The sequence below is a fragment of the Eucalyptus grandis genome, chromosome 8 (assembly GCF_016545825.1).
Source record: "Eucalyptus grandis isolate ANBG69807.140 chromosome 8, ASM1654582v1, whole genome shotgun sequence".
Classification (NCBI taxonomy): domain Eukaryota; kingdom Viridiplantae; phylum Streptophyta; class Magnoliopsida; order Myrtales; family Myrtaceae; genus Eucalyptus; species Eucalyptus grandis.
In genome coordinates this window covers 52350680-52378618 of record NC_052619.1, presented here as the reverse complement: position 1 = coordinate 52378618, position 27939 = coordinate 52350680, and the positions used below count along the sequence as shown (strand labels likewise).

The 27939-nt window shown below is 39.4% G+C and overlaps 4 protein-coding genes across 6 annotated transcripts; 3 read left to right on the top strand and 1 right to left on the bottom strand.

Annotated features, from left to right (window-relative positions):
* Window positions 1-3438: 3438 nt before the first annotated feature.
* LOC104414955 (50S ribosomal protein L33) lies at window positions 3439-3900 on the bottom strand. The gene has a single exon (XM_039300721.1). The coding sequence runs from the start codon at window positions 3870-3872 to the stop codon at window positions 3693-3695; it is 180 nt and encodes a 59-aa protein (XP_039156655.1). The 5' UTR covers window positions 3873-3900; the 3' UTR covers window positions 3439-3692.
* Window positions 3901-5864: 1964 nt separating this feature from the next.
* Window positions 5865-10470, top strand: LOC104414954 (NADH dehydrogenase [ubiquinone] 1 alpha subcomplex subunit 8-B). Of its 2 annotated transcripts, none has more exons than XM_010026184.3 (3): window positions 5865-6020; window positions 6340-6539; window positions 10050-10470. In XM_010026184.3, the coding sequence occupies exons 2-3, from the start codon at window positions 6352-6354 to the stop codon at window positions 10180-10182; spliced, it is 321 nt and encodes a 106-aa protein (XP_010024486.1). In that variant the 5' UTR covers window positions 5865-6020; window positions 6340-6351; the 3' UTR covers window positions 10183-10470. The 2 variants fall into 2 exon arrangements, with proteins under 2 accessions (XP_010024486.1, XP_010024485.1); XM_010026183.3 differs by having other exon boundaries at window positions 5866-6020; window positions 6317-6539.
* A 4323-nt stretch (window positions 10471-14793) lies between these two features.
* Window positions 14794-18648, top strand: LOC104414952 (sugar transporter ERD6-like 16). Of its 2 annotated transcripts, none has more exons than XM_010026181.3 (18): window positions 14794-15116; window positions 15359-15421; window positions 15508-15597; window positions 15691-15750; window positions 15864-15929; window positions 16072-16137; window positions 16245-16320; window positions 16470-16534; window positions 16624-16716; window positions 16864-16944; window positions 17050-17134; window positions 17229-17275; window positions 17370-17432; window positions 17527-17586; window positions 17692-17745; window positions 17849-17908; window positions 18056-18170; window positions 18268-18648. In XM_010026181.3, exons 1-18 carry the CDS (start codon window positions 14910-14912, stop codon window positions 18408-18410), a joined length of 1494 nt encoding a protein of 497 aa, XP_010024483.2. In that variant the 5' UTR covers window positions 14794-14909; the 3' UTR covers window positions 18411-18648. The 2 variants fall into 2 exon arrangements, with proteins under 2 accessions (XP_010024483.2, XP_010024484.2); XM_010026182.2 differs by having other exon boundaries at window positions 15286-15421.
* Window positions 18649-19086: 438 nt separating this feature from the next.
* On the top strand, window positions 19087-20002 carry LOC104414951. The gene is made up of 2 exons (XM_010026180.3): window positions 19087-19328; window positions 19477-20002. The coding sequence occupies exons 1-2, from the start codon at window positions 19181-19183 to the stop codon at window positions 19614-19616; spliced, it is 288 nt and encodes a 95-aa protein (XP_010024482.2). The 5' UTR covers window positions 19087-19180; the 3' UTR covers window positions 19617-20002.
* Window positions 20003-27939: the final 7937 nt, after the last annotated feature.

Genomic DNA, 27939 nt, shown 5'->3' with positions numbered 1-27939 from the left:
CAATTTGTCATAAACCCTCGAAACTTTGGCTACTTATAATCATTGACACGTGAATGACATGTACAACGTTTTTCATAATTTTTTTCCCCTAAAATCTAGCCACCATTTTGAACTTCGATGGATAAGCAAATCCGACGTAGTTTCCATACCGCGTCGAGAATCGTCCTCATCAGTCTGCGTATAGTATATTCATGTTATGTCATCTTACGTAGAAAAATACCACGTGATTCATTCTTTACTTGCCTCGAGACCTCGTGACCTATGCGAAAGATTGCGTTGCCACCAGCAGTTATACTTAGCTTCACAAGCTACAGATCCAAAGTGCCATGAAGTGGATTACTTGCTCTGATCGGAAGCTGCTGATTGCGTTCGATCACAGTGATTTGCAGAAGAGAACTTGTAGATCAGAAAGCTTCTGCAAGATTGGCCAGAAAATAGATAAAGAATCCCACAGGGCGGGGCGAAGAAGCAGCATTAACGACGAGAAGTAATCATACGCATCTATCTACAAATTGCACCGCATGCGTCGCGTGGAGATGGAGGGAAATGGAATGACGCCAAACGTTCGCAGACAAGAAGCCGCGAGGAAACTTGTCTCAGTGGATGTTGGCAATCCAGTTCCACGACCCACTTGAAACTTATTAGGATGGATGATAGATTTGACACTCTCAGCTGCCTCTACTTTCAATTTGTACGCGCTGATACCGTCCTGTAAGAAGGTCACAAGGTCGGCATTTTCACGGAACTCTACCCCCAGAAAGAAATTCAGACGTCGAAGCACCCTGAAGAATAGGATCGTTTTATCTTTTAAGTGAAATCGCTCGGTAAAACGAAGAGGCCTACCATGGTTGATGACTGTCCCGTGAACTGGTTCAAAATTTTTTACATGAAGCAGTGACAGTAATACGTAAAGCTTTCAACAGTACCGGGGGGGGGGGGGAGATTCTTAATACACAAATTAATATCAACCAATCTATCATAAATATTCAAGCATATACTGTATATAATGTTCAAGTGTTGACCACCAGAGGGAGAAGAGAATTCCAATTTTCTAATAGAATAAGTTAGGTCGGTGTCGAGAGATGCGAATAAAGTAGTGCACGCACTTGCTAAATGAGGGATTTCCACGTGATTTTCGAGAAACATTTCGGACTTGTAATTTTCTTATTATAATATTCAAATAATAAATTACACATTCATATAATATTTTAAGTTTTTAAAATAGTTGACGATGATTTTACTAAATCTTACATAATATTAGAGTCTCATTTCCTAAGGCAATCCTAGTGCATCTGGTACACCTAAAAATTTCTCTATTCTATTTTTTTTTCTTTGCTTTTCACCCATACATCCAAGCGTATTTTTCAATGTTGCGAATACACATCTTGGCACAATAACTTTTCCCTTAGCAAAGCCTAGATTATTTTGCTTGTTGTAACCACACTAGCCTTATCAGTCATGTTTAAATTACTGTCCCGATAGCTAAGTTGATTGCAAAGGATGCATGCTGCTTGCCTCCAATATCTTTGATTCTTGACTTTTCACTTCTCATTTCGAGAAGCCAACTTCACCACCAAATTCGCCGCCATCAGACAATTAACATATTGAAATGATCTTCTTGTCAACAAAAGCTAGAGTTGTCACATGCGCCACCACATGTTGCCTTGCCTTGGATCCGTTGACCTCATTTTAATAGAAGATTTTGTGACATTGTTCATATTATTTTTCAAACTCAGGTTGATTTGTTTCGGTTCAACTTATGTTTGAGGGAATGTTAGCAATATTATGATATTAAAATATCTTTTTAGAGATATTTATGATATTTTCACTGATTTTCTAAATCTATTTGATTATACACATCTAATTTGATTTCCTATATCTAAGCTTATAAATAGGCTCTTCATGTACTAATATATATATTAAATTTTCTACATTACATGGCATTAGAGCTAGGTAGTCTTGAATTCGAATCTCCCAAGCTCTTATTTGCAGTTCTATGTTCGAATATTATCGCATATTTCCACACTTAGGTTATAGTCAAAGTTCAACCTATGAGTGAGGGAGAATGTTAGAATATTTAAATAATACAATACGCATTCATCTATCAATTTAAACTTTTAGAACCGTTGGCGATGGTCCTACAAATTGTATACTTGTAATTCTACCCGCTTTACCCAATTTATACGTGTAAGCCAAACATAAACTTCAGGTAAGTCTCGACCATAAAAAATCCATCTTCTTCGGAAAAGTCAATTGTGTGGTTCCAAAGACAAACAACAGTGCCGTCCTTACTGATAGAAAAGCTGCTATTCCGAGGCAAAAAGTCATAAAGACAGCGATAGTGAACCAGCCAGAAGCCCTAGACAATTTTCTGAGGTTCAAGTCCCATAAAATAGAAAGATTCCAACGACAACACAAGAGGAACTCGGTGTCCGGTGGCAAACCACCACTTACGTAAATGAAATATTTAATGGAAACATATAAAATTGATGTGGTGTTGATCGGATTCCTTTATTCGACAATCAATAATAGAGTGGAACTAGCTATAATATGTTAGTCAACCACAATAAACTATTTAAATTGGGATTGAAAGGACTACTAGTGATTGATAACGATTGAGAATTTGTAAAATTCAGAAGAGTCCTCGTCAGAAATGCACCTTTAGAAAAAAAAAAAAAAATATTCGGCGAAATCATGCTTAGACAATCCATGTTGCTGACGAGTGAAACCGATAATATTGGGCGACATCGACGTGTGAGTTGAAAGGTTAACCATACATCTAGAATTACTTCCGCCCGTTAAACTCGGAAACTGTCGCAAATCATGGAAATAATGAAATACCCAATCTCGTGAGTTGAGCAGTGCTACCCATTGTAAATAGGGTTCCTACTGATTGTGAATCATGAGTTGAGCAGTACTACCCATTGTCGTGAATCATGAGTTCCTGCCCAATTGATGGCTATGGGAACGCATGGTAGGCCCATCGTTGACACAAAGCAATGGAGCATGAAGATTCTACAGTTATAAAAGCACCTGATGCGAGTTTTTCTATTTTGTCGGACTCCCCCGCCGTAATCGAATGAGAATGAATAAAAGGCTTGTGGGATTGACTTGAGGAGGTAGGGATGGCTGTATTTTGAGGAGCGAACTTTAAGCGAATATGAAGCATATGGATATAGGTTATGCCTTGGAAAGGAAAACAATTCCAAATTAGCTTTTTCTATGAACCAGGAATGCAAGAAAGGAGAGCAGTTACAACAGATGCAAAGCTCTTTCAATCATACTTCTAATCGTTTCGGCCCATCTCAGTGGGCCTTAATGACCCAAAAAAATGAAAAGACTTCACCTGAAATAGCTCTTGCTGGAAAACACTAGTGAGAAGGAATAGAGAGCATGAACCCGGCCTAGGCTATGTCACGAGCAATGGCAAAGCAGACGTAGTACAAATGTCAGAAACAATAGATAAGAAGAATGTTAACATATTCAAATCCCAATAGGTATTCAAGGAAGTCCAAATTCCAGTGCGATGAGAAAACAAGTTATACTTCAACAATCAAAGAAAAGTCGTAGTGGACCAGCATGCAAGAAGTCAAGCCCATTTTGTATCTCTTCTCCTATAGCTACTTCTGCCATCTTTCAACATGATAGATTCCGATTTAAAACCAGATGAAGGTAAAAATATAAGCAACCTCTCACTTCATCTTTGCCTCAGTAAACAGAACATGGCGATTAACCCGAGGGTCATACTTTCGGAACTCCATTTTCTCTAACATCTTACGGGGATTCTTCTTCTTCACATAGAAGAAGCCAGTCCCAGCAGCCGAAACAAGCCTGATAAACACTGATGCAGCCTTCTTCTTCTTATCCCCCATTTACAAGCTTAAATGAACACTGGGCAAACTAGTTCAACAGAACAAAGAAACACAAGGATAAAGTCATGATGAAAAAAAGAAAAAACTAAACGACCAGAATGAATTATGAAAGTGATGGAATTACATGCACAAACAGATTGTGCATGCAAGAACACCTCTAACACTGCTGTACAATGTGAAACATTCAACTATTTAAAATCAAGCAAGTTTGATGGAATTTAATTCTCCAAGCACACAACTAAACCATACAACAATAGCAACAATCATGAAAAAAATAAATGTCCATACATAAATGATAAAGCCCCTTCTAAAAACGATTATGACATCTCTGGATTAACTCACTCGAGGTATTGTCTACTTTGACCAGTCCCATATCAAGTCTTGTGGCTTTGTCTTTTAGCGTATAGGCAAGCACTCTCCTAGGAGGTCATCCGTCCTAATAGTGCTCTAGCCTAAACTTGCTTAACTTTGGATTGGACTCACTTAACTTTAAAGTTTCAAAGCAAAGTTTACCATTACGTCAAAAGGTGCCTCCGTGAATTAATTTCAATTTTCACATATATATTCCAGAATCACTCTCTCCATGTTTGGTGCACAATTCGGTTCATTTTTACCCCCTTCATAATCCTAGAAGCTTGCGAGGAGCTACTCTTTGTCCAGGCCCTCTATCCCCGCTCTCATCGGACGAGTTCATCATAGACCTACCGGCTTTCGCCTAGTTTATCCCCAAACCACACACCTACTGGAGGGGGTCTCACTTTGATCTCATATTGTGACATCCCTACATTAACTCACTCAAGATATTGTCCGTTTTGGCTTATCCCATAACGGACCTCATGGTTTTGTCTTTTTGGCGTACAGGCTAACACTTTCTCAGGTGATCACCCATTCTAATAGTATTCTAGCCCGAGCTTGCTTAACTTTGGAGTTTAAAAACAAAGCTGGATATTATGTCAAAAGGTTAATTTCAATTTTCACATATATATTTCAAAATCGCTCTCCTCCCGTTCTGTGCATGGTTCATTTCATTCCTACCTCCTTTGCCATCCTAAAAGTCTGTCCGGGAGCCGCTCCTTGTTTAGGCCCTTTAGCCTTGGTGATCACTTCCCTCCCTTGTCGGACCAAGTCATTACAAAATGACAGTATCAAAAGAACATTAACTCCCAGAGAAGTAAAAGAAGTGGGCTTCAGCGCACATTCATCCCAGTCTATGGAGAACCACAAACAAAGATTTGTAAAAACGAGTTACTTCCACAAATGCCCACACTAACTTATCAAACTACCAATGTATTGGAAGACATGGCGTAGCTCAAAATTGTCTTTCACAAGTTCGCAACCCAAAACAAACCTGGAGGGGAATCAGCAAAAAGATCTCGAAAGCCATCTACCAAAGGAAATACACAGCAACTTGTCTCGACAACTTAAGCTCCTCAATCGAACTGCCTCGCTCATTTTACTGAAATAAAACAAACAAGCAGATTTCGACCCGTTTTTCCGTAATGTTAACTCCGACTCGGTGCAAATGCATTTAAGGTCAAATGGGTCTCTCATCGTCATTTCATCGAACACCTTACGCGCACAACCCGAACGTTCCCGCGAACCTTTGCACCATAACAAGTTATGTACGGTAGCTACATAACTGACACTAGCCCAAGAATCAATCTCGAGGACTCACCAAATCAATCAATCAATCCGCCAAGTCCTCTCGCCCAGAACCTCCTCAAACTCGGGGGAACAACGAGGCCGACGCAGACAACACAAGAACAAGCAGCAGTAGAACGAAAGAAGAGAAGATTTCCCCAAGCAATGAATGATGAAGCAACGTAACTCACCAACTCAATCTCTAGCGCGAAGGCGTGGATCGACAGGAGAAACGAGAGCACCGCCGCTGGAAGAAGAAGAAGCAGCCGGAAAAATCTTTGTTCAAAAGCGCGAGGAGCCGGGACAAGGTACTGGAGCTAGAAAGTCATAAATGCCCTCGGCATTGCCCCGTAATCACGGTCCTAGTATATGATATTGCCCCTGGCGCATTTTAGCATCGGTCTCTACGGCCGGATCGCTGTGCCCTAATACTCCAGTCCTCGCTCTCGGCTACTCCTCCTCCTCCTTCTTCTCTCTCTCTACGGCGAAATTTCGATCGAACTGAAGGTGAACGCCTGAACTGTCTGCTGAATTGGGGGCTTTGCCCCGATCTTAGCATGGCGATCTTGTATGTAGTTCATTGGGGCTTCTGGGTTCGATCAATTTGTCGTTTTCTGGACGGGATGAGATCGATTTGCTCGGAAAGTTCGATTTTTTATGGTCGAATCGTCCGTATGGGCGATTGCATTGGTTTCGCTTTCTTTGATTGTTGACAAACATCGATTCTTCTTGTCAAGACTTTAGCGGCCGGACGTGGGTGTGATTGCCTGAGCTGAAAATGAAATTCCCTTTTGATTTTGCAGCCATTTTGGCGGATATTTTGTAGGTTGAGGTGCGGATGGCGAGTTCTGTGGACGCGACGGGAGAGCCCATCCCGACCTCGGCGGTGCTGATGGCGTCGTCGAAGCACATTGCCACGAGGTGCAGGCCCGAGAATGTGGCGTTCCTCAAGTGCAAGCAGAAGGACCCGAACCCCGAGAAGTGCCTCGAGAAGGGCCGTGAGGTCACTCGCTGCGTGCTCGGCCTGTAAGGAACTGTTTTGCCTTGACTATGCTTGTGGGTTGGTGGTGTTTTCTGTCTTGATTGATATAAACAAGTTGTATGGGATTTCGCTGAGCTGTCACTTTGATGAGATTATCAAGGGGTAATGACGAGAATTTAAGAGTTGTCCTGTGGATCACGCGGTGCTCCAGATACTCAGGGTGGTGTTCTGTTTCTTAGTTGATATGAACAACTTTTTAGGATTACGTTAGGCCGTTGCTTCAATGAGATTATGAAGGGTTAATCTTGAGAGTTTTAGAGCTGCATGTGAATCTTGTGATGCTTTAGATACCAAGCATTTTGCTGAGACTGAATGGAAATGCAAATCAAGATACTTTTTGCCTGTGTATTGAAAAATAGAACTTTTATTACTAGGATCACCTATTGGAGTTTAAATGTGGAGTTACTACTGCAAGAGCAATAATCAAGGGTTGCCTAAGATATTCCGTCTTCATTCATCCAGATTATATCATTATCATCTTTTCAAGATTTATATGAACGTTCATATACATATTTGTCAAATTATTGAGTGGTTGTTGATTACCAAGGGAAGATGGGAGTAGAGATAGACTCTTTCTTCTTCATATGATATCTGTTCTGGGCATTATTCTCATCATTAGCTTATTAAAGGGAAAACAGAGGTTTCCTATTTAGTTTTAACGCCTGTGACAGCTAGAATTTTGGCATGACCTCTTGACTTCAGTTGTGGCTTGTTGTGTCTGCCTGAGTAGTGTCTTTTATCAATAGACTGTTTTATGATACAGTGACAGTTATGTATAGTTGTATGGACATAGGTAAATTATTTTAACTCAAATGTGTATACAAGTCACTTGATTATCATATCTTGGCAGTGTTCTTTTAGTAACACTTGTTATTACATGTAGTAACTGTATGCTATCATTTCTGAAAGAGTTTTTACTAAGAAATAATAGGAATTGTTAACAAAATGCAACTTGTAGCATTGTAGATAGTAGTCCTAACATTTTCCAGTCAACTACTAAACGATGAAAGAGTAGAGAAAGTGCTGCTTTTGGCTTCTATAATTGACCTAAGTTCTGATGACATAAGACAGTAGTAGAAGTAGAGGCGTAAAATGGCCGCCTCGGCTTCCCTCTCTCCTGAAAAAAGGGCAAACACTTCTCTTAGTTCAACTTGCTTGTTGTCCTAATTATCCTCTTAATTGTCCAAGATATGAATATCCTAAGAAGCCCTGGATTTTGGTGACGTAGACTTCAGATTTCTTGTGTAAGATAGATGTGGGATCTTAATACAAAATTTGCCTAGTCTATTCTTGATAGGTTAATACTATAAAATACCCCAAATTGGTACGCATGTTACAAATATTCTCCAAATTAATTTTTTAATCATGAAAAATCCCAAATTGGTACACTTATGATAAATCTATCTAAAACTAATTTTTTGACCGTAAAAAACTTCAAATTATTATATCCATAATAAATTTACCCAAATTAATTTTTCGACTACCAAAACCTTTAAATTGGTACATCTATAACCAATATATCCTTCGCTAAATTTGATTAATACCATAAAAAATCACTAAACCGGTACATATGTAACAAACAAATGATAAAACTCCAAATCGGTACACCCATCAACTATCACATATTATCAATTTGATAGTAAAACGTAACAAAAACTAACAAAGAGTAAATTTGTTATGAGTGTACCGATTTAGGATTTTTGATAGTCAAAAAAATTAGTTTGAGGAAAATTTGTCACAAATAAACTAGTTTGAGGTTTTTTGTAGTCAAAATATTAATTCGGGATAAATTATTATAGGTGTACCGGACTGAGATTCTTCATGGTATTAACCCTTTTTGATAACTAGGATAACCATGATGTTTGTCACCTAAACTGCAATTCTATTTGATTTTGTACTATTCACTGATTTGCAAAACCATCAAGTTTCTTCTATCAACTGTGGAGAATTTACTATAGACATTTAGGCCCTCACTTGCCTTTTGATTTTAAAATGAGAAGTTCTACTTATGTTTTCATTTCATAAGGAGAGAGTTGAATGCATTGCATCATAATTTTAGGAAGTTTGAGATATACCTTCCCTATATCGAGCTTGAAAGCATTGACCTCCTATGCTGTCATGAGATTCTAAGTAAATTTCTGAATTTTCTTTGGCCACTCTCATCACTACTTTGTTTTTAACCATCAAGAAAAAAATTTCCAATAAATTATCCAGAGTGCAGTATGTCACACAATATCCGATGGACAGATCATTGTGGTCAATTAGAAAACCTCCAAAAAATTTTCAAGTCGCTTGATTAGAAATATCCCGTTTGTGAAGTTTTAAAGAGCAACAAAGCCAAGGAAGATCAAGTGCTGCCCCCAGCAATGGGGTGGGGGAAGGGAGAGTCTCGAACCTCCCAATTTCCTAAAAAATTCTCTCACCTGTGCTCACTTCTCCGTTAGAAGTCAGATTGAGCTTTTGTGAGAACATATTACCGTATCCGGGGACAAGGGCCTGATCTGCAGGAACCCTAGTAGGGAACTGGTTCTAAATACTTACTGCTGTGATTATATCATGTTCACAGCAGAATGCCAAAAGTCCATTGGTGAATCAGGTAGCTGACCATCCTATGCCCGGTGGTATTAAAAATTGGAGTTAAATCTTGTTTGCTGATGAATGCTTCATTTAGAAATACTGAGATTTCTCTGAATTGCCTAATCCTCCTATCTGTTAGGGCTAGTATGCTTCTTAGCCCAGTCAAATATGTATAAGAAGCCCTCCAGTGGTATCATCTGCAGTCTACTAACATAAATTAGTGAGGCAAAACTATTTTTCAAGTCTGGGCCGAAAGTGATGATGACTTGCACTATAGAATCTGACATTGTGGTTCGAAGTTCAGGGATTTGAGACGAACTGTGGTAGATTATGAGATTATATTTGTCCGATGAAATGGTGGCAAAGAGAGAGAACATTCCTCTAGAGGTTGGGGCTATTGAATTGAAATTGTGTCTCTTCCCAAACAAGGACTGACATGGTTCTTGTAATTCAGTTGGGTGGTAGAATCAATTTCTCCCTTATGACATGGTTTGTTAACACTAAATTGTTTGTTAAGCATGGTGAAGTTACTTGGATGAGACATAATTTGGTCCCAGGTCCTTGGAACCACAGCTTATATTATTTTAGCGGGCACCTTCGGTATATTGGCTTTTAAGCAGCCGCTTTTCTTTAAACTTGAAAGTTTGCCATTCATCTGTGTGACTTGTCCACTGTTGGAATTCTATGTTGCATCTTGGACGCCAGGATAAATGTTTAGGGCCCTAGTGTTTTTCTGGTTCTGGTGGGATATTCAACTTCTTTGTCATGCAAAGCCCCATTTTATAATTTATGATAGGTCCAAGTTATGTACATAGTAGCATGGATAAGTATGAATCTTTGTTCTTTGCTGCCAGTGAGAGACACACTGCTTGGCCTGTCGGCTTTGTTAAGATCGATGATGTTTGTCTATTCATCAGGTTGAAGGATCTTCATCAGAGATGCACAAAAGAGATGGATGATTACGTGGGTTGTATGTATTACTATACAAATGAGTTCGACTTGTGTCGCAAAGAGCAACAAGAATTCGAGAAAGCCTGCCCGTTGGAGTGATTGACGGATGGTGCCATCATTAATAATCTCGCGGCAGCTCGCATCGAGCAAGACGTTCTTTTGACAAAAAATTCGGAAGTGCATTGTTTCCTTGAGCCATTTCTCTTCCATAAATTTCGTTTGTCCTAGTACTTTCAAGCTGAAGAGCCTCATCCACCGGTTTCAGGCATGTATTATCACCATGACTTCATGGTCGGAATGAGTGGCAATTTCTTTTTTATGTCTGGCACTTTACTGATCTCTCTCTCCCTCTGTTCTTCTATTCATTTCTTGGTTGCTTGATTGAAATGGCTTGAGCATCATTATACTTATGTCTGACAAGAATGGCTTCTTGGACGGTGGGTTTTCTACTCCATGTTATCTTGTCTACCCAAATTTAAAGCTTGGGGGACATTCAATTGTTATTGCAACTATAACAATTAGGGAAAAGTTCCAAAAAAGTCCTAAATCTTTTGCCTTTGTGTCGATGTAATCATAAACGTTTTTTTGGTGCCAATTTAGTCCTAAACCTTTTTAAGTTGTGCCAATTCGGTCTTTTTGATCGGATTTTTGCTGACCGGATGTTGGGGCCGACGCGGGATGGCCTAATTGGCGCTAACATAGACAACTTTTAATAATATTTTAATATTTCTTTTTTCTTTTTTCTTTTTGTCTTTTTCCTCCCGTCGATCGCCGAGGTTCGGCGGCGACCGGCTAGAGGCCACCGCCCAGGCCGGGCGAGGCTTGCCCATGGCCGGATGGGCGAGGCTCGCCCTCACCGGGTCGGCAAGGTCGAGCCTCGCTAACCATGGGCGAGGCTCGCCTCATCGGATCCGACGAGGGCGAGCCTCGCCCGACCTCGCCGGATCAAGCCATGGGCGAGCCTCGCCCTCGTCGGATCTGGCGAGGTCGAGCCTCGCCGACTCTCGCCGGCCATGGGCAAGGCTTGCCCTCCCTAGATCGGCGAGGCTCACCCTCGTCGACGGTCGCCTCGGGCGGTTGCCGGACCTCGACTGGCCAAAGGAAAAAGACAAAAATAAAAAGTAAAAAGAAAAAATATTAAAATATTATTAAAAATTGTCCACGTCGGCTGATTAGGCCACATCACCGGCATCTAGTCAGCAAAATCTGGTCAAAATGACTGAATTGGCACAACTTAAAAAGGTTTAGGACTGAATTGGCACTAAAAAAAGGTTTAGAACTAAATCGGGATAAAAACAAAAAAATTTAGAACTTTTTTGGCACTTTTCCTATAACAATTATGGAAGCACGGAATTATTCTTATCTTTTACCAAAAAAAAAAAAATATGGAAGCACAGAATTCATGTGGAGGAATCGGCTTTGTCTACGACTCCGTGACTGGTATAGCCTGATCGACATCTTCAAGTGGAACTTGCACCCTGCTGCTCTTAGCGAGAGAGAGAGAGAGAGAGAGAGAGCGTGCGCGACAACTTAGATGATGCTGACCATCTAACACGTTTCTGTTGACACGACATCATTTTAATAGGCGATAATCCCCAACATGGAAGAAGCAACTACTGACTGCCTTGGTGTCTGATTTGGCATTTTCGGTCCATAATTTAATTGGACGTCTCGTGTTGACCGACGTTTGAAAAGTTGAGGTATCTAATAAAATAAAACAAAATGGTGGGATACTCGATTGTAAAGCGGGCGAAATTTTAAGTACTTACGTTGTGATTATTCCTTCACAAAGTATAGAAAGTTATGATAAAATCAGTTTTAACTGGGGTAAATTGTAAATGTGTACGAAATTACCAACTTTAGCTTGATTGAATGATCAAATTTCTTTGATGAAGTTACCAATCAAATGGATTCATTCCAGACTAAAAGTTGGACGGTAAAGAAGAAAAACCCATAATCTCATTATCTGGACCACAACACAAAGTTAATTTAAATTCATTTATCTCTACGACTACAAAAACCTGTCTTAGGAAAGCAACCCGGGTCATCTTCCTTTGAGCTGAAAATGTGGAGATAATGATTAACAAAAGTTTTTTTTCTCAATACAAATAATAGCCGCTAGGATATTCATTCTTCTTTGAGCTATTTAAATTGATTCCAAGTTAACGTCTTTTCGAATAGATCACAAAAATTATATTGAAATTACCGACTTTTATATTAAAATTATAAATCTTTCTGCTAAATTATCAAATTTTTACGTTGCGGAGCATTTGCTGTAACTAATTTCTCGTGGGCTTCTTGCCCCAACCTTCACCACGAAAGGAGAAAAAGAGCAAATTCATATACAACTAAGAAAGACGTACTGCAATTCTTAGTGCATTGCTTGCACGTCCTTGTGATTTGCAAAACAACTGCATCGGAGGAAACCGAACGTTTCCTCGTTAACGTGTTTGAATTTTTCCCGGAACCTCTAAGATCCATCATCATCTCCCTCACTATTGCAAAATTTGTCGGCAAATTGTCGAAGACAACGCTACAATGCCCGTCCGTATTCTACATGAAATTCTTAGCTTGATTCCCGGAAGAAAAAACAGAGTATCTTTCCCACTTTCCTGGTTTCTTCCCGCCACAGCAGCAATCAGATCGATACAATAATACAGCCGTCATTGAAATCAAACATGGCGATCCAGCCGCGTCGATCCTGACTCGGACTGACAATTGACATGTTCCCAATCCATGGATGCATTATCATCTGCCACTTTCTTCGCCGCATAAAATTATACCGGAGGAAGGAACACAGCTAAACAGCAAATGAGCATCGTAGCGTCCCAGATGGCCAAGCTGCAACGCCACTAGAATTCCTCGTCTGTGCTGAGTCATGCACAGCTATTTCTCTGCTTATTTTATCGCTTTATTTTTGGCTGCGGCTTTGTCCTATTTACATAAATTGCCTTCCCAAGATAATATTGTTATGTCGTATCTGCTTGTGGGACCAGAAAAGATTAGCCCGGAACAATGAAAGAAGCCAAACGTGGAGCAGTTTTCCAGGACGCTTTTTGGTGATCATTGAGGGACGGATGATAAGGTTTTAATGCTGTCATTTACTTATGTCAAGATGCATTGGATGACCGTGGTGGGTTACGGAATCTTGATATGCACAAGCGTTCATGACCATGGTTTCCTTTTTTCTTTTGGCTTGTGGTGTCGGTCGCGGGAGAAACTTCGATGTTATATCATATTCAGCCACTTGAGCAAATTGCTGAAGAGATGCCTGGTCGAGGTGTTGTCTTTTAGTGAAGCTGAGATCAGATGAGCCAACCTTTGGCAAAAGTTGATTGACAGCTAAAAAGGTGAATTAGTGACCGTAATGAATATTGAGCCACAGTCAAAAAAGTGTCCTCTCATCTTCCGTTCTTTTAATTTCTTGAAGTTTTCTTTAGAATCCAAGATATTACTTTGGTTGAATTAAATTATGCTTTCTAGAGTAAACTGCAACACAGTATTGAGTACGAGCTGGGCCAATAACTATTGTTATAATGAACTGGACTCATTATAAATTACCAAACTAATTCTTGAATTCTTTCTTGTACCTTATTTACAGTGAAGATTTAATTGAAAGAATAGAGGACCCAAGATTTCTTAGAGAGAATCTTTCCTGAATAAGCCTCATTAAGATTGGTTGCCATTTGGTTGAAGTTCCTCATGTCACTTTCGTGTGAATCATCAGATAAGACAATCAATCAAACTTCATCTGTTTCTTTCTTTATTAATCCTTTTCTGCCGAAATATCAATGACTCTAAGAAAAAATCTCCTCTTCGGTAGATATCATCTTATAAGACAATGACAGACCTCCATTTGAGAAAAGCTGACATGATGGGGATTTGAATAATTTTTGGCTTAAACAAGCTGTTTCTAGAAGTTCACGACCCAAAAAAAAAGAAGTTGTTTCTTGAAGTTAGCCTTTTTTATCATCCTTCAGCTACGCAGTTACGGAGGTCAACCTAGCACTAGAAGAGTTGAGAAAGAATTTAGAGTCATTCAGTAGTCACCTGCTGAACCAGATCGCCAATTTAAGCAGATTCCTTTCCTTAAGAACTACACACAACATAAGCAACATATCAGCCATTTCACTACTCACCATGGGATGATGACAGTCTTGAAACATTAATTGTGTAGACGTTTTTGATGCGATGGACTCACTGAATTACAGCTCAAAATTTCTGGTTTTCAAAGACCTTTTTCTTGTTATTGATCTGTTGAAAATCGACTAGCTGCCAGTTCTTGACATGCCATTAGTTTCTTGTTCACATGTATCATGTGCGTGCCTTTCTTTTGGCCAATTAAAATTTGAAAACAATCTGCCAGCTTCCGCTGGCTTGCACCAAAGAGGTTCAACCTAAAAAGAAAAATTCATGGCAATTTGTTCAAGTAAAGGCCACACAAACGAATTACATGAAATATTAAGAAAATGGTTCATGACTCACATGTTCCATAGTAATTTCCAAATGCATAATTTTGCGACAGAATTCTGCTTCTTATCTCTTTCCTTGAGAATGAACAAGCGTACAAGTTACAAGCATTCACATCATCGTCAGTGACAGCTTTAACCCACATGCTGATGTTAATATTTTATGATAACCCCAATCAATTGAACAAGACAAAGTATATAAATATCTGGCTGCCAGTATATAAACCCCCCCAAGTGACCGTGCTAATTGTACCAACTCGTATCTTTAGAACTTTTTTCCTTCTTCTTCTCTTTGTTGCCCTTCTTCTTTCTCCTTTTCGTACTTTTAGATTGGTAGTCTCCTCTGCTATTGGAGAGATGGCCATTGAGCAGTACAAGGATGTTGAGAATTGTGATAACCAAGGCCTTGAAGACCTTCAGGAGCCTTTGGTTAAGCTGGAGAAGAAGGTTGTGAGCTACGAAGACAGTGAGAACGATGAGAGTGTTGAAAGTAGTTGTTCCATTGCGATGGTGTTGCTAAGCACATCTGTTGCTGTTTGTGGCTCTTTTGAATTCGGCTCTTGTGTAAGTAAACCAATGACTTGAAGCTGAGAAACTTCTCTTTCTTTTCTTTGGTTTCTATAAAAACATGAGAAACATTGAGATATCCAAGTCTTTCAAATTCCATTTCAACGAAAGTACATGGGTGCACTAAAAGATTTTTTTTTTTCCTGTTTTTTCTTTTCTTGGTTAGGAACCAAAAATTGTTTGAGGGGAAAGGAGAGAAAAAAATGGGGGTTTTAGGCCTAAGTAATTACTTTTGGCAGGTGGGTTATTCTGCCCCAACTCAATCTGCTATCAGGGAAGATCTCGGCCTCTCCCTGGCGGAGGTTTGCATGAAATCTTTTAGCCTTTTCTGTACTTGTTATTCAATGCACATGCCAGAGGTCAGCTCTAATGCTCTGGCCCATGACAGTACTCGATGTTTGGCTCTATATTGACCATTGGCGCCATGCTTGGTGCTATTACGAGTGGTCGAATTGCAGACTTTATTGGTCGAAAAGGGGTATGAAGACTGTATCTTGAGTTGAGCTAAATCATAGACTTTTGGCCATTTTGAAGTCACATTATAGTTTCTTTTCCGTTCAATATTCTGCAGGCAATGCGAATGTCGGCAATCTTCTGCATTGCAGGATGGCTAGCAGTCTACTTCTCTAATGTATGATTTGTTCTACCAGAGCACAAGTGGAAATTTTTTCAAGTGTTTAGATGATCTCTTCAAGAGATTACAACCTAGTAAGTTACAAGCTAATTCCAATGGTTCCGATACAGGGGGCATCATGTCTCGACATGGGAAGGTTCTTCACAGGATATGGAATTGGAGTTTTCTCATACGTTGTAATGATTCCATAGTCTGGACTTTCCTTTTGCAACACCTTGATGATGGCATAATGATATTTCAATTTAGTGGTCACAACAATTAGAGACAGGATAAGCACTTCAAGATTGTGATGAAATCTTATGAAAATGGATTTAACAGGTTCCTATATTCATAGCCGAAATTGCACCAAAACATCTTCGTGGAGGGCTCACAACTCTAAATCAGGTGGAGAAATTCTCAAGGCCTCTGTATGTTGCACTTTTTTTTTTATCTCTTCATTTTAAAGGAATACACATCAACCTTGCATCTTTTCCTTCCTGTTTCCCGTGCAGCTCATGATTGTCGTTGGAGCATCGGTCGCATTTCTAATTGGAACCATTGTAACTTGGAGAACTCTGGCTCTGACGGGTAGAATTCTGATTTCTTAGGAAAATCTAAGCATCTTTGGCTATCACAGCTGTTGAAATTTTAAGAAGATAATGACAAATACTGTACAGTTTGACCTATGGGAAGGGAGGATCGGCACGAGGTGACTAATTGTTTGTGTGATTTTATAGGACTTGTACCCTGCATCGTGCTGTTTGTGGGTCTATTCTTGATCCCAGAGTCGCCTAGATGGCTGGTAAGCGCTCGAACATTACACTCCGTTCAACACTAAAGAATTCAGAAGGGAAAAGTTCCGATGTGTTCGATGGTATTTGCTGCTTTCAGGCAAAGGTTGGTCGCGAGAAAGAGTTCCACTCGGCACTTCAGAAACTCCGTGGCAAAGGTGCCGATATCTCTCGAGAAGTTGCTGAAATCCAGGTATTGACAACTTCAGCAGCCGTTCTTATTAACAACCAAAACAGAAACAAATAAATAAAAGAACAGATAAAAGAATAATTACCCCACTTAACCAAAAAAAAAAAAGAATAATTACCCCTAATTGGCTTACATATATATTCTTGACAGGTTTATATAGCAACTCTTCAGAGTCTGCCCAAAGCCAGAATGGTGGATCTGTTTCAAAGAAAGTACATACGATCCATTATCGTAAGAGACTTGTTCTTTTCAAAGTCTTTCCCGTTGATGTTGAGAAGTGAATTGATGCTGTGTTCATATAAGACATTGCAACTGAATTGGCGATTTCACATTTAGATCGGTGTTGGGCTGATGGTATCCCAACAATTCAGCGGAATCAACGGGATAAGTTTCTACGTCAGTGAAACCTTTGCTTCAGCTGGTAATCCAGATTGTCTATTTACTCCAGTCAATTTGTTGTTGCTCACGAGCTTGCACTTTAGTCGTTGCCTTAACTTTCATGGTATCAAATCCAGGTCTTTCCTCAGGGACGACAGGAACAATTGCTTATGCTTGTGTCCAGGTAACCTTTTATTTGTCTCTTTTGGATATGAAGTCCGAAACTCACCGGAAACAGCAATCATTCAAATGACTTAACCAAGAGAACCAATTGACAGGTTCCGATAACTTTAATCGGAGCTATACTGGTGGATAAATCTGGAAGGAGGCCACTCATAATGGTAACTATTATTTAACTTTGTCTTTGTGAGAATAAAGGGATAGGGGCTCGATGAGACTTATAAAAGACTAGTGATGAAAATGTCGGATATGTAGGTTTCTGCAACCGGAACATTTTTAGGCTGCTTTCTTGCAGGATCTTCATTCTTTCTCAAGGTCAGCTTTTTTCAGAAGTATAACTTGCTCTGATAAACAAAGTCTCATCCTCCAAGTTCCTAGATTTTGTATCTGAATCAATTTGATTCTTCTTTGTGCACTTAGGCACATAACATGTTTCCAGAATTTGTACCGCTCATGGCAGTTAGTGGAGTTTTGGTAAGTCCACTAATCCTATAGTGAATTAGTGATACTAAATACATCGCAAAATTCGCTGTTCGGCTTGTTTGGATCCTCACCTCCTTTTGTGCATTGAAATCAGATTTTCATCGCATCATTCTCAATCGGGATGGGGGCTGTTCCGTGGTTGATAATGTCTGAGGTAAAATTCAATCTTACCCCCCATTCTTTTTCTACATTTCACTTGTCGAGCAAACAACGTTGGCAGAATCAGTGTTCTTCACATTCAAGTGACGAAGGACCGCGAAACTCCCGGAATCTGAAACGAGACCATTTTGTTGATCTGCAGATTTTTCCAATAGACATCAAAGGAGCAGCTGGCAGCCTAGTGGTGCTAGTGAACTGGCTGGGTGCTTGGGCAATCTCTTACACATTCAACTTCCTCATGAACTGGAGTAACTCAGGTAGAACGTCACTCCACCTTACACATGATCACAGTCGCGCCATCTTTATTTTTCGCTCAAGGTGATGAAATCACTAAAATTTTCAAACTCCATGCAGGTACGTTCTTCATTTACTCCGGCTTCTCGGTGTTGACCATCCTGTTCGTGGCAAAACTGGTCCCGGAAACGAAGGGCAAGACCCTGGAAGAGATCCAGGCCTGCATCAACTCAGACAGCAGAGAGCTGCCCATCTTGAAATGATCTTTGTGGGGGACAACTAGAAGAAAGTTTTAGATATTTATGTTTGGGGGAGTAGATGTGAGAATGGCATAAAGGGTTCATCTGTTCTAACTTTGAGTAAGCATGCACTGTTTGGTATCATATAGGGAATTGCCTAGCTGGTTCCAACGATGTAAAACAAATGCTATGGTACAAAAAATGCAGAATTCTGCAGGTCACTTTTCATGTTTCAGAAATATTTCATAATTTTGGTGACTGATTTCATTATTGGATGACAAGCAAGCAAAAATATCAATTTTTCCTTGGTTGACGCAAATGAAAATCCAAGCACTTGATTAATCTCACGATAGCTATCAAAACATATAATTGCAAGTTATCGAGGGTGCACCACAAGAGAATGTGCAAGTGATCTCTCAAGTTTATATCGAGTGAGAAAGAGACACTAAATTACCCAATTTAACTTGAATTTTTCGAGAATTTTCGATTCGAGTCTTATTCGATTTAAATAGAAAGCAAGGAAACTCGAATGGTTCTTTCAGGTGGGTCGGATTTTTTCCTAGTATTTTGGTTTCTTCCCGTGTCGGCCCGACCTAACCGATTCGTACCCACACGTGTATATACTTGAATGATTGACAAAATTACTTTATAATCATGACGTGGCATGACGAAATGCGCAGATGAGATGACACGAAAAGGGCGAGTGGGAGAAAGATCTCCAAAGCGCAAGATCCGATTTTTCCACTCCCGCCCCGCCTTACGCACTCTCTCTTTCCTCGAGCAAGCTCGCGACAATGGCGTCGCCGGGGGCCAAGGTGTCGTTCCGCGTCCTCCTCGCCGTCGTCGTCATCCTCGTCCTCTTCTACGTCGGCCGCCCCCTCTACTGGAAGATCTCCGCCACCGTCCACGAGATCCGCGAGAACAAGCAGACCGTCCAGCAGGGTAAGCTCTCGCTCCCCCTGCCCCTGCCCTGCCTCCGGCTAGCGTGGCGTGCCCGGTTCGCCGGTTTTTCCGTACGGTTCGATTCGGCCCCTCACGTGGGAACTTGGGTCCCGTGCCGTTTGTCGTTGTTGTGGCTGGCTTTTTTCAGGGTTCTCTCGGATTGTGTACGAAGCGCAGAAGTCGGTCGGGTGGTTCCACGACGAATCGGACTCCGGCGTCCGGGAGGACCGCCGGGCGGGGGCGTCGGCGAGCCGGAGGCTGCTTCGCGAGGTCAATTCGCGAAATTGATCGGGTTTGATCGATCGATCCGTAAGTTATGTCGCGGAAACTGTGAGGTGGGTTAGTGACTGCATTGTGGTGAGATGGGGATTGGTGTCTGGATTACTGTATCTCCATACTTGTTTGGTGAATTAGCTGCAAAATTCGCCTTCGGCCTAGTCGGGTATTAGGATGTGATGATGTGCATTCTATGAGGGTGTCTTTATTTCTGCAACTGGAAATGGTAGCAGAGTGCTATGCCACGTTGAAACTTTGTTTCTTAGGAGGAGTATCTTCTGCATTATATTGATATAGTTAATTGGTGGACACGTGTTTCCGCTCGAAACAGTGCAAACTTGATATGCATGTATATTCAAGTATTTTGGTATGTGGCCACAGAAGGAAACTTGTTGATATAGGTAATATGTGCATGCATATGTGAGCACATGCTAGAGTCTGAGTGCAAAGTGGATACAAATTTTTATCTTTTCAGAAATTAGGAGGTACAAAATTAATCTAGCTTGAATACGCGTGATATCATGATGATTTGACCCCCGGCATTGCCAGGTGACAAGACATGGTGTTACTTTTTATTTTATGGTGATATTGAGTATGAAGTGCTGAAATGCCCTTACTAAAATATCCTGTTGAGTTGGTATCTATTTTGATTTATCACCACTTGTGGTTCCTACTTCTAAATGCTGTTAAATTAGAATTGAGGGAGTTTTAGGAGTAAAGAGAGCCAACTGCATATCATGCTGGAATCTTGTCTGTCAAGAGGCGGTTATAATTCCTCATAGAATTCCAAGCTATGTGATTTTGCTTCTTAAACCATCCAAAATGGATAACAATAAGTTAATCGACCTCTACCAAATCTCTTTCACTGATTTAAAATTCTTTTTGAAAGAAAGAAGAAAACTTTACCATTCTCTCTTGAAAAGAGAGAGTTCTAAAGGGCTGCTTTATGTTAGACAAAAGTAACAAGAAGAAATGAAATAAAAATAAGATGAAGATTGTATAAAAGCCAATTGGCTTTGAAGTCACAATATTGTTTATAGGCTCTACATTAGCTTCTAGTTGTACCTTGGAGTTGCAGTTATGTTGTGGTGACAGAGAATGTTAAAGTTGTTTATCAAAGGTATTCCCTTGAATTCTTCTAGGTTTTCCAGATAGTGAGATTATCTTTTTCTACATAAAATTAAGCTGCCCAAAGTCTGTAAAACATTAACTTCAAAATCTTCTTGAAGCCAACTTTGGAAGATTTTGGCATTTTAGTTTCTGGGGCTTTCAAAACTGCCATGGGTTGCAAAAGTATGGTGGACCTTTCTGTGCACAATATCTCCAATGAATATGTATATGGGTGTGTGTGAGAATCGATATGAAAAAAATATCTGTTTATAAGTATGTGCATCTGCCTGCACACACGTGCAAAGAGGAGGAAACAGAATTGTGGAAATGGTTTTTGCTTGAACATTGTCATGGTACTGGTGGCATAGCGTGTTCCATTGGTTGGGTTGGAAATTAGTTGGAAAGCCCCAGCAACAGTTATATGTGGAGAAAGGAGGTTTGCCACTTTGGCTCGTGTTGGTTCAGCCTGTTTCTTAGACAGTTTAATAATCTGTTCTGCACTGTATAATTTGTGCTACCACAGCCTTCAGATTTTCACCATCCAAATACTTACTTGACTGACCACGTCATCTCAAAAAATGCCTTACTGCTCAAAACTCTAGTCTCTGAGTTGCGGCGAACAGTGTTTTTGGCTTCGACATAATTTTATTGCTTTTGTATGATTTTACCTTCATTCACTGGGATGATAGACAAACTGCCTATTTACTCCTGTTTGGGTTTTGTAATGATTAATTGAACTCGATAGATGACGATTCAAAGCACAGGTGTTCACCTCTGAGTATGAGAAATTGTATACTCTTCAATGTCAATCCTCAATAAGAGGACTAAGTTGCTGCAGGGGATGCTGGATCCATGAGATTACTAGTGGGAATAGCACCTGAAATTTAGAAAGTACTTGAAAAGCAACTAGTTCTTCTGTCTAATTCTCCTTTGCTTCGTCTCGCAAGTACAAGACTAATAGCCCAGGTTACAAGAGGATGAAATTTAATAGGAGTATATTGAAGTGGTAACATATAGACATATGTTTCTAAAGACTCACGAATCATTTTATTGATTCCCCTTCGATCATGTGGAATCTAAATACTGCAACGTCTGCCATGTCGCAACATCGGTCCTCGATGCACCCGTGAAGCTGCGAGTATGTCATATGCATGGGACACCTTGAGTTGTCGCACTAGTTTCAGAAATGCTTTGTAACATCGTGAGGTCCATGCTCTGAAGTATGATGTTTATCAGTGTTGTCCCCTGTTCCCAAAAGACGTTATATTTTGGTAGATCCTTAGTTATGACCCAGTTTTCTTTTCGGTTATCTTTTGGATTATGAACTGTATTGGCTTCTTGGTAAGCCATGAATCAGTGCACAATCCCCCCACTGGAAAGTTGATGGGCTTCTAAAAGTTGGCTGCTCTTAATGTTTTGGGCTTGAACCGTACACCTATTTGCTGTGTTCTCAACAGATCTGAGCCGACAACTTCGACCGTGTTTAGCATCTCGCTCTTGCTCTCGCCCGCTCGCGAGATACGAGGTGGTTTTCTTATTGTTGCCACCAACTAAATAATACTTGTTTAATCTAGGATCATCATTGCAAAAAGCACCAGGCAAGAGATCCTTTTCGGTTAGTGGGCTATTGGGATAGTCAAAGGACTTTTCAAGAGGGAAGCATGACTTAAGCCTAAAGAAGAGGCGTGACGATGCTCAAGCCTATGGTATTGAAAATTCGTGCGGATTCACAATGATTTTAAGCTTCAATATAAAAATGAAGCTTCTAGGATGCTTCGAGGGCTCCTTTTTCTTGTTGAAGGGATTGGCCCATGGAAAAAACTAGAGTCTTGATTATACAGACCCCACTGTAAAATGGTTGACTTGAACTACGTGCTGTTTGGGGGAAGATTCTGGTTAGGAAATACCCCATTGATGTCTTTTTTTTTTTTTTTTTTTTTTATAACTCATTAACCTCATCGGTTAGGTATCTTGTGAGCCAGAGCTCGAGTACATGGCCCGAGTACCAACTTGCTTGTATGGAGTAGTGTTAAAAGTCAAGCACGTGTCGTGTAATTAGTCCACACGAACAAGTCCATCCCTTAATCACACAACTAATCCAATAACTATAATTGACCATTACATCAAATATATCAAAAAAGTACTGCAAACATATCAGAATGCAAGCATACTGGATCTATGTGAGTACGATAAGGCTCCACCAGAATAACAAAGCATGTGACTTGTGAGATAACTCTAAAGCGATATCAAATATTTTGATTTCTCTTCCTCGAATTTGCCTTTCGTTCCTGTACTAAGTCAATCACTACATATTAGACAAACTCTTGTTCATGTCGAACTTTAGTGTTGTGAAATCTTAAAACTTAACGAGGTCAAATTTCCATTATTGCCAAACTTAATCGTACAATCAAAGATTCACAAAATCAGGTCAATTATATGTGGCCCCTACACAATCGTATCTCATTCTATCAAAAGTGGGTCATCCATATATCGAGCCAAAGAAAATATTGAGCTGTCGTGCTTGTGCTTCGGGTATTTGCTGAAGGCTCCTATAGTAACGATCGATTTTCCATGCCTATCTATCAAGAGTTTCCCAGCTCACACGGCAGCTGTTCCTTAGTGAGACTTGATTTTGATCTTAACATTGATATGGATCGATGCGCCCATTATTATTGACTTCGAATTGTTCAACGTCAACTGCGGCTTGTCTTTGGGGTCTTTGATTTGCCTACATCGTTACTTGAATGGGCAGCTTTAATTTGACATGAAGTGGAAGAGGATTATAGGACAATCGCATTGGAAAGGACGAGCTCCATCAATCGACGATCTTTTAAGTACTACAATGGCCTACTATATATTGTAAAAGATGAATAGAACGGGATTCTACTGGTTGGAAAACCAAGCTTTCACTAGATCAAGTGATGGGGTTGCAGTGCACAGAACAAACATTAATACTTTCATTATTTTAGGTAACATGTTTGTCTCTTGATCCCCTAGGAAACAACATTCGGTGGCTGTTTCCATGGCGGAGGCCCAAGACATTGTCCCCAGTAGTTGTTGTGCTCGGGTTTTATGGACAAAACATCAGTTGTGCAATTATGGATAATTGTTAGAAAAATTCCAATTAGGTGTGACAACACCAATGCTATTAACTTGCCCAAAAATTCAATTCAACATTCTTGCGTCTAGCATATCGACGTCCGTTCTCATTTCATTAGAGATCTTGTGGTTAAGAAAGATATAGCGTTTGAGTTTGTGAACACAAATAATCCTCAACCAGAAGGGTATTAACTAGAGTCTACATTAGGTTGGCCAAAAGAATAGTCTAGATTAGACTATCCCCGCGATAAAGTGGTTGACTTTAAGGGCTATTTTAGGGAAGACTTGGGTTAGAATAGCATTATAGGCATGATATTATATTCTATGAAATGCGGGTCATCTGTAAATCGAGTTCTCGTGGCTGTGCTTCGGACATTTGCTAAAGGCTCTAGTGATAACATCGAATGATCAATGTTCAATGCCTACCTACCAAGAATTTACAAGCTTGTGCGAGGCAGCTGTTCTTTTAGTCGGACTTGATTTTGATCGTTCGAATGACATATTGATCGACGTGCCCATCATCACACACTATGGCTTTTCTTCCATCAAGAAAAGTCGACAATCTTTAAACACTATGTTGGCCAAATGTACGCGTGAAAATCAAGAAAACTAGAAGGGGATTGTATGGGTTGGCAGACACAAACTTCCATTTGTAGTTTTCAAGTGATGGGGTCGGGGACCGGGTTGGAGTACACCAAAGGCCTAGTCATTTTATTTTCAAAAATAATTTCTATTCAAAAATAATTTTTTTCATTTATTTCTTGAAAAGAATTTCTAAACATTTCAAACTGTTTGGTAACTATTTAAAATTTTATTCTCAAAATAAAAATACGTTTGATAAAATCTCAAAAAAAAAAGTTTGATTTAAATTTCTTTTGATTTTTTAATATTTTTTTACATTTCTTTTTTTTTTTCCTTCTTTTTCTTCTTCTTTAGCTAGTCACCAACCTTAACTAGGCCAACGACTAGCTAAATGAGGGCCAACAATCATGTTGGAGCATCACTAGCTAACCGACAACAGCTAAAGGAAAAAGAAGAAGAAAAGGCAAAGAAGAAAAGAGAAAAAAAGAAAAAAAAATGGGCTTGAATCCGAAATTTTTATTGGGAAAAAAAGATGAATGGAATGGGATTGCACGGGATGGAAAAACCAAGGTTTCACTAGATCAAGTGATGGGGTTGGAGTGCATTGAACAAATATCAACACTTCCATTATTTTAGGTAACATGTTTGTCTCTTGGTCATCTAGGAAACAACATTCGGTGGGTGTTTTACATCGCCCTAGGTAGTTGTTGTGCTCAGGGTTTATGGACAAAACATCAGTTGAGACATTGTGGATGATAGTTAGAAATGTTTAGATTAGGTGTGATAACAATGGTTCTATTAGCTTGTCCAAAAATTCAATTCAACATTCTCGCACTTAGCATATTCATATTTGTCATCATTTCAATAGAGATCGTGTGGTTAAGAGAGATCCAGTGTTTGAGTTTGTGAACACAAATAATCCTCAACAGGAAGGGTACTAAATAGAGCCTAGATTAGGTTGGCCCACAGAATAGTCTAGATTAGACGATCCCCGTGAATAAATGGTTGACTTGAAGGGCTATTTTGGGGAAGACTTGGGTTAGAGAATAGCATTATAGGCATCATATTATATTCTATCAAATGCGGGTCATCTGGATACCGAGCCAAGAGAATCTTAACTTCTCGTGCTTGTGCTTCGGGCATTCGCTAAAACCTCCAATAATAACATCGAATGATCAATGTTCAATGCCTACCTGTCAAGAAATTACAAGCTCGTGCAGCAGCTGTTCTTTTAGACAAGACGTGATGTTGATCGTTTGAATGATATCATTACCGACGTGCCCATCATCACAGACCATGACTTTTTCCCATGAAGAAAAGTCAACAATCTTCAAATACTACGTTGGCCAGATGTATGAGTGAAAACCAAGAAAACTAGACCGGGATTGTTCGGGTTGGGAAAAACAAACTTCCATTTAGTTTTCAAGTGATGGGATTAGAGTACGCTAAACGAACATCGCTACTTTCATTACCTTAGGTCACATGTTTTTTTTTTTTTTGGTACCTTAGGTCACATGTTTGTCTCTTGGTCTTCTAAGAAACAAAGTTTGATAGCTATTTCGACAACATAAGCCAAATACGTCGTTGTGGTAGTCATTGTGTTTGAGATTTAAGGGTAAAACATCACTTGTGTGGTTACAAATAATCATTTAGAAATGTGCCGATTAGACGTGATGACATTGATGTTACTGGCCTGTCCAAAAATCCAATTTGATATTCTCAAACTTAGCATATTGATATTCATCATTGGCTCATCAATGATCGTGTGATTAAGAAAGATTTAGTGTTTGATTTTATGAACATGAATTATTCCCTATATAAAATGAAAGTTGATCATTTTTGTCGTGAGCTTGGAATGATGAGTTTTGAATTATTTTTTAGGGGAAAATAACAGGTTACCTCCAAAGGGGTAGATAGAAGCCACTGCATTGAAGTTCGATTCATTTAGTAGCATATATGTGTGATGTGTGTTTTATATATATATATATGTGGGAATTGCGTTTTCGAAGCAACTATAAATTTCATTAGGATCCATTTTCATTTAATATGACTATGGCTGTGCTACAATCTCGTTCTAAAAGTGTTGTAACCTCATTTATATTGGATATATACAGCCAAGCAAATCACAGACAATAATCACACCATTTCCACATTTTCAGTTCTTATGAAAAAGAATTAAATCTTTTTGCGTGACTCTATTCCCAAAAGAAAAATATTTAATTCAATTAACTTTCGATAAACTATAAAACTAAATGACGATCAGGCAAATATACAAAGGTCTCCAATCACGTCACTAGCATTAGTTTGACAGCATTTCTTTTATTCCTTATTTTATTTCTCTTGAAAACATATATAAAATTATCTATTGTCTTGCATGACGATGAGAAAGCAGTCAAACCTTTGATAGATTATCCGTACTTGTAAATTCGGTATGGCACATCATCAGTCGATCATGGATAAGTATGAAAACTTGAGAAACACATCCCATTAAGGAGAAAAAATTTACCTTTCGGCTGAAAACCGGAAGTTCTTGAAAGGCGACTGTTCATGTGAACGAAAGAACAAAGCAATTCAGAATTTAGAATAAATAATAGCTGTGATTAAAAAAATGTAATAAAAGAAAGAATCTTACACTTTGACCAGCATATGTAAATCCACTTTATTTTTGGTCGAATATATATATATATATATATATATATATACATATATCCACTTTAGTGGTAGAAAGAAGCACACCTTTATTTGCCCAACATCCAGATAGTAAAATCCAATAATAGACCTTTTGCTTTGCCTTTTATATTATATTATTTCCATTTGTTTTTTTTTTTTTTGGTACTTTTTTCCAGTATATGTGTATACAAGATTTCACTTTTCATATATTCTGCCTTTAAGATATCAAAAAGAAACTATTATGCCTCTTTTTGGAACCACACCGTCAAAAATTTTAGGACCATCAATTTTAATAGTAGGGAAAACAAAATTTCTTTTGCAGACCACAGTGGTGGGTGGAGCAATGTTTGTGCATTCTAATCAGAGTTCTAGTCATGATTTTGGACTTTATGATTTATTTTATTTAAGGAAGTGATTGTAAAGTATAATTTATGGATTTATCCCATCCAGATACCTGATGGCATAAATAGAAAAAAGCAGATAATTCTTGCTTTGTGCACTTTCACTTCTTTTAGGCAGGGAATCGAATTTCAATGCACACGCAAGATATGTAAGATGAACTTTTATATCTATTCGTGTTGACGCATCGACTATATTTTATTTTGGATCGTCCCTTTGTCACATGCTCTACAACCCAATCTGACAAGGGGTAGGGAGTGATCACCAAGAGAGGAGGTTTGAACAATCGAGCATCTAGGATGGCCGAGGAGGAATGACCAAACTAAATTGTGCTTTGAGCAGGAGAGTGATTTTGGTTACATATTTGAAATCGGAATTAACTCATGAGAGACGCATTTGGGACAATACTTCAAGTGAATCAATTCACGGACCTCTCATTTCATGTACTAACTATATTCTCGATATACATGCAATT

Bases quoted from the DNA above. Each gene is read 5' to 3' on its own strand.
- LOC104414954 (XM_010026184.3), top strand. From the start codon at position 6,352: ATGGCGAGTTCTGTGGACGCGACGGGAGAGCCCATCCCGACCTCGGCG. The intron at 6,540-10,049 runs GTAAGGAACTGT...TCTATTCATCAG, and splicing joins ACTCGCTGCGTGCTCGGCCT to GTTGAAGGATCTTCATCAGA.
- LOC104414952 (XM_010026181.3), top strand. From the start codon at position 14,910: ATGGCCATTGAGCAGTACAAGGATGTTGAGAATTGTGATAACCAAGGC. The intron at 16,717-16,863 runs GTATTGACAACT...TATTCTTGACAG, and splicing joins GAGAAGTTGCTGAAATCCAG to GTTTATATAGCAACTCTTCA. The intron at 17,746-17,848 runs GTAAGTCCACTA...CATTGAAATCAG, and splicing joins TGGCAGTTAGTGGAGTTTTG to ATTTTCATCGCATCATTCTC.
- LOC104414951 (XM_010026180.3), top strand. From the start codon at position 19,181: ATGGCGTCGCCGGGGGCCAAGGTGTCGTTCCGCGTCCTCCTCGCCGTC. The intron at 19,329-19,476 runs GTAAGCTCTCGC...GGCTTTTTTCAG, and splicing joins CAAGCAGACCGTCCAGCAGG to GGTTCTCTCGGATTGTGTAC.
- LOC104414955 (XM_039300721.1), bottom strand. From the start codon at position 3,872: ATGGGGGATAAGAAGAAGAAGGCTGCATCAGTGTTTATCAGGCTTGTT.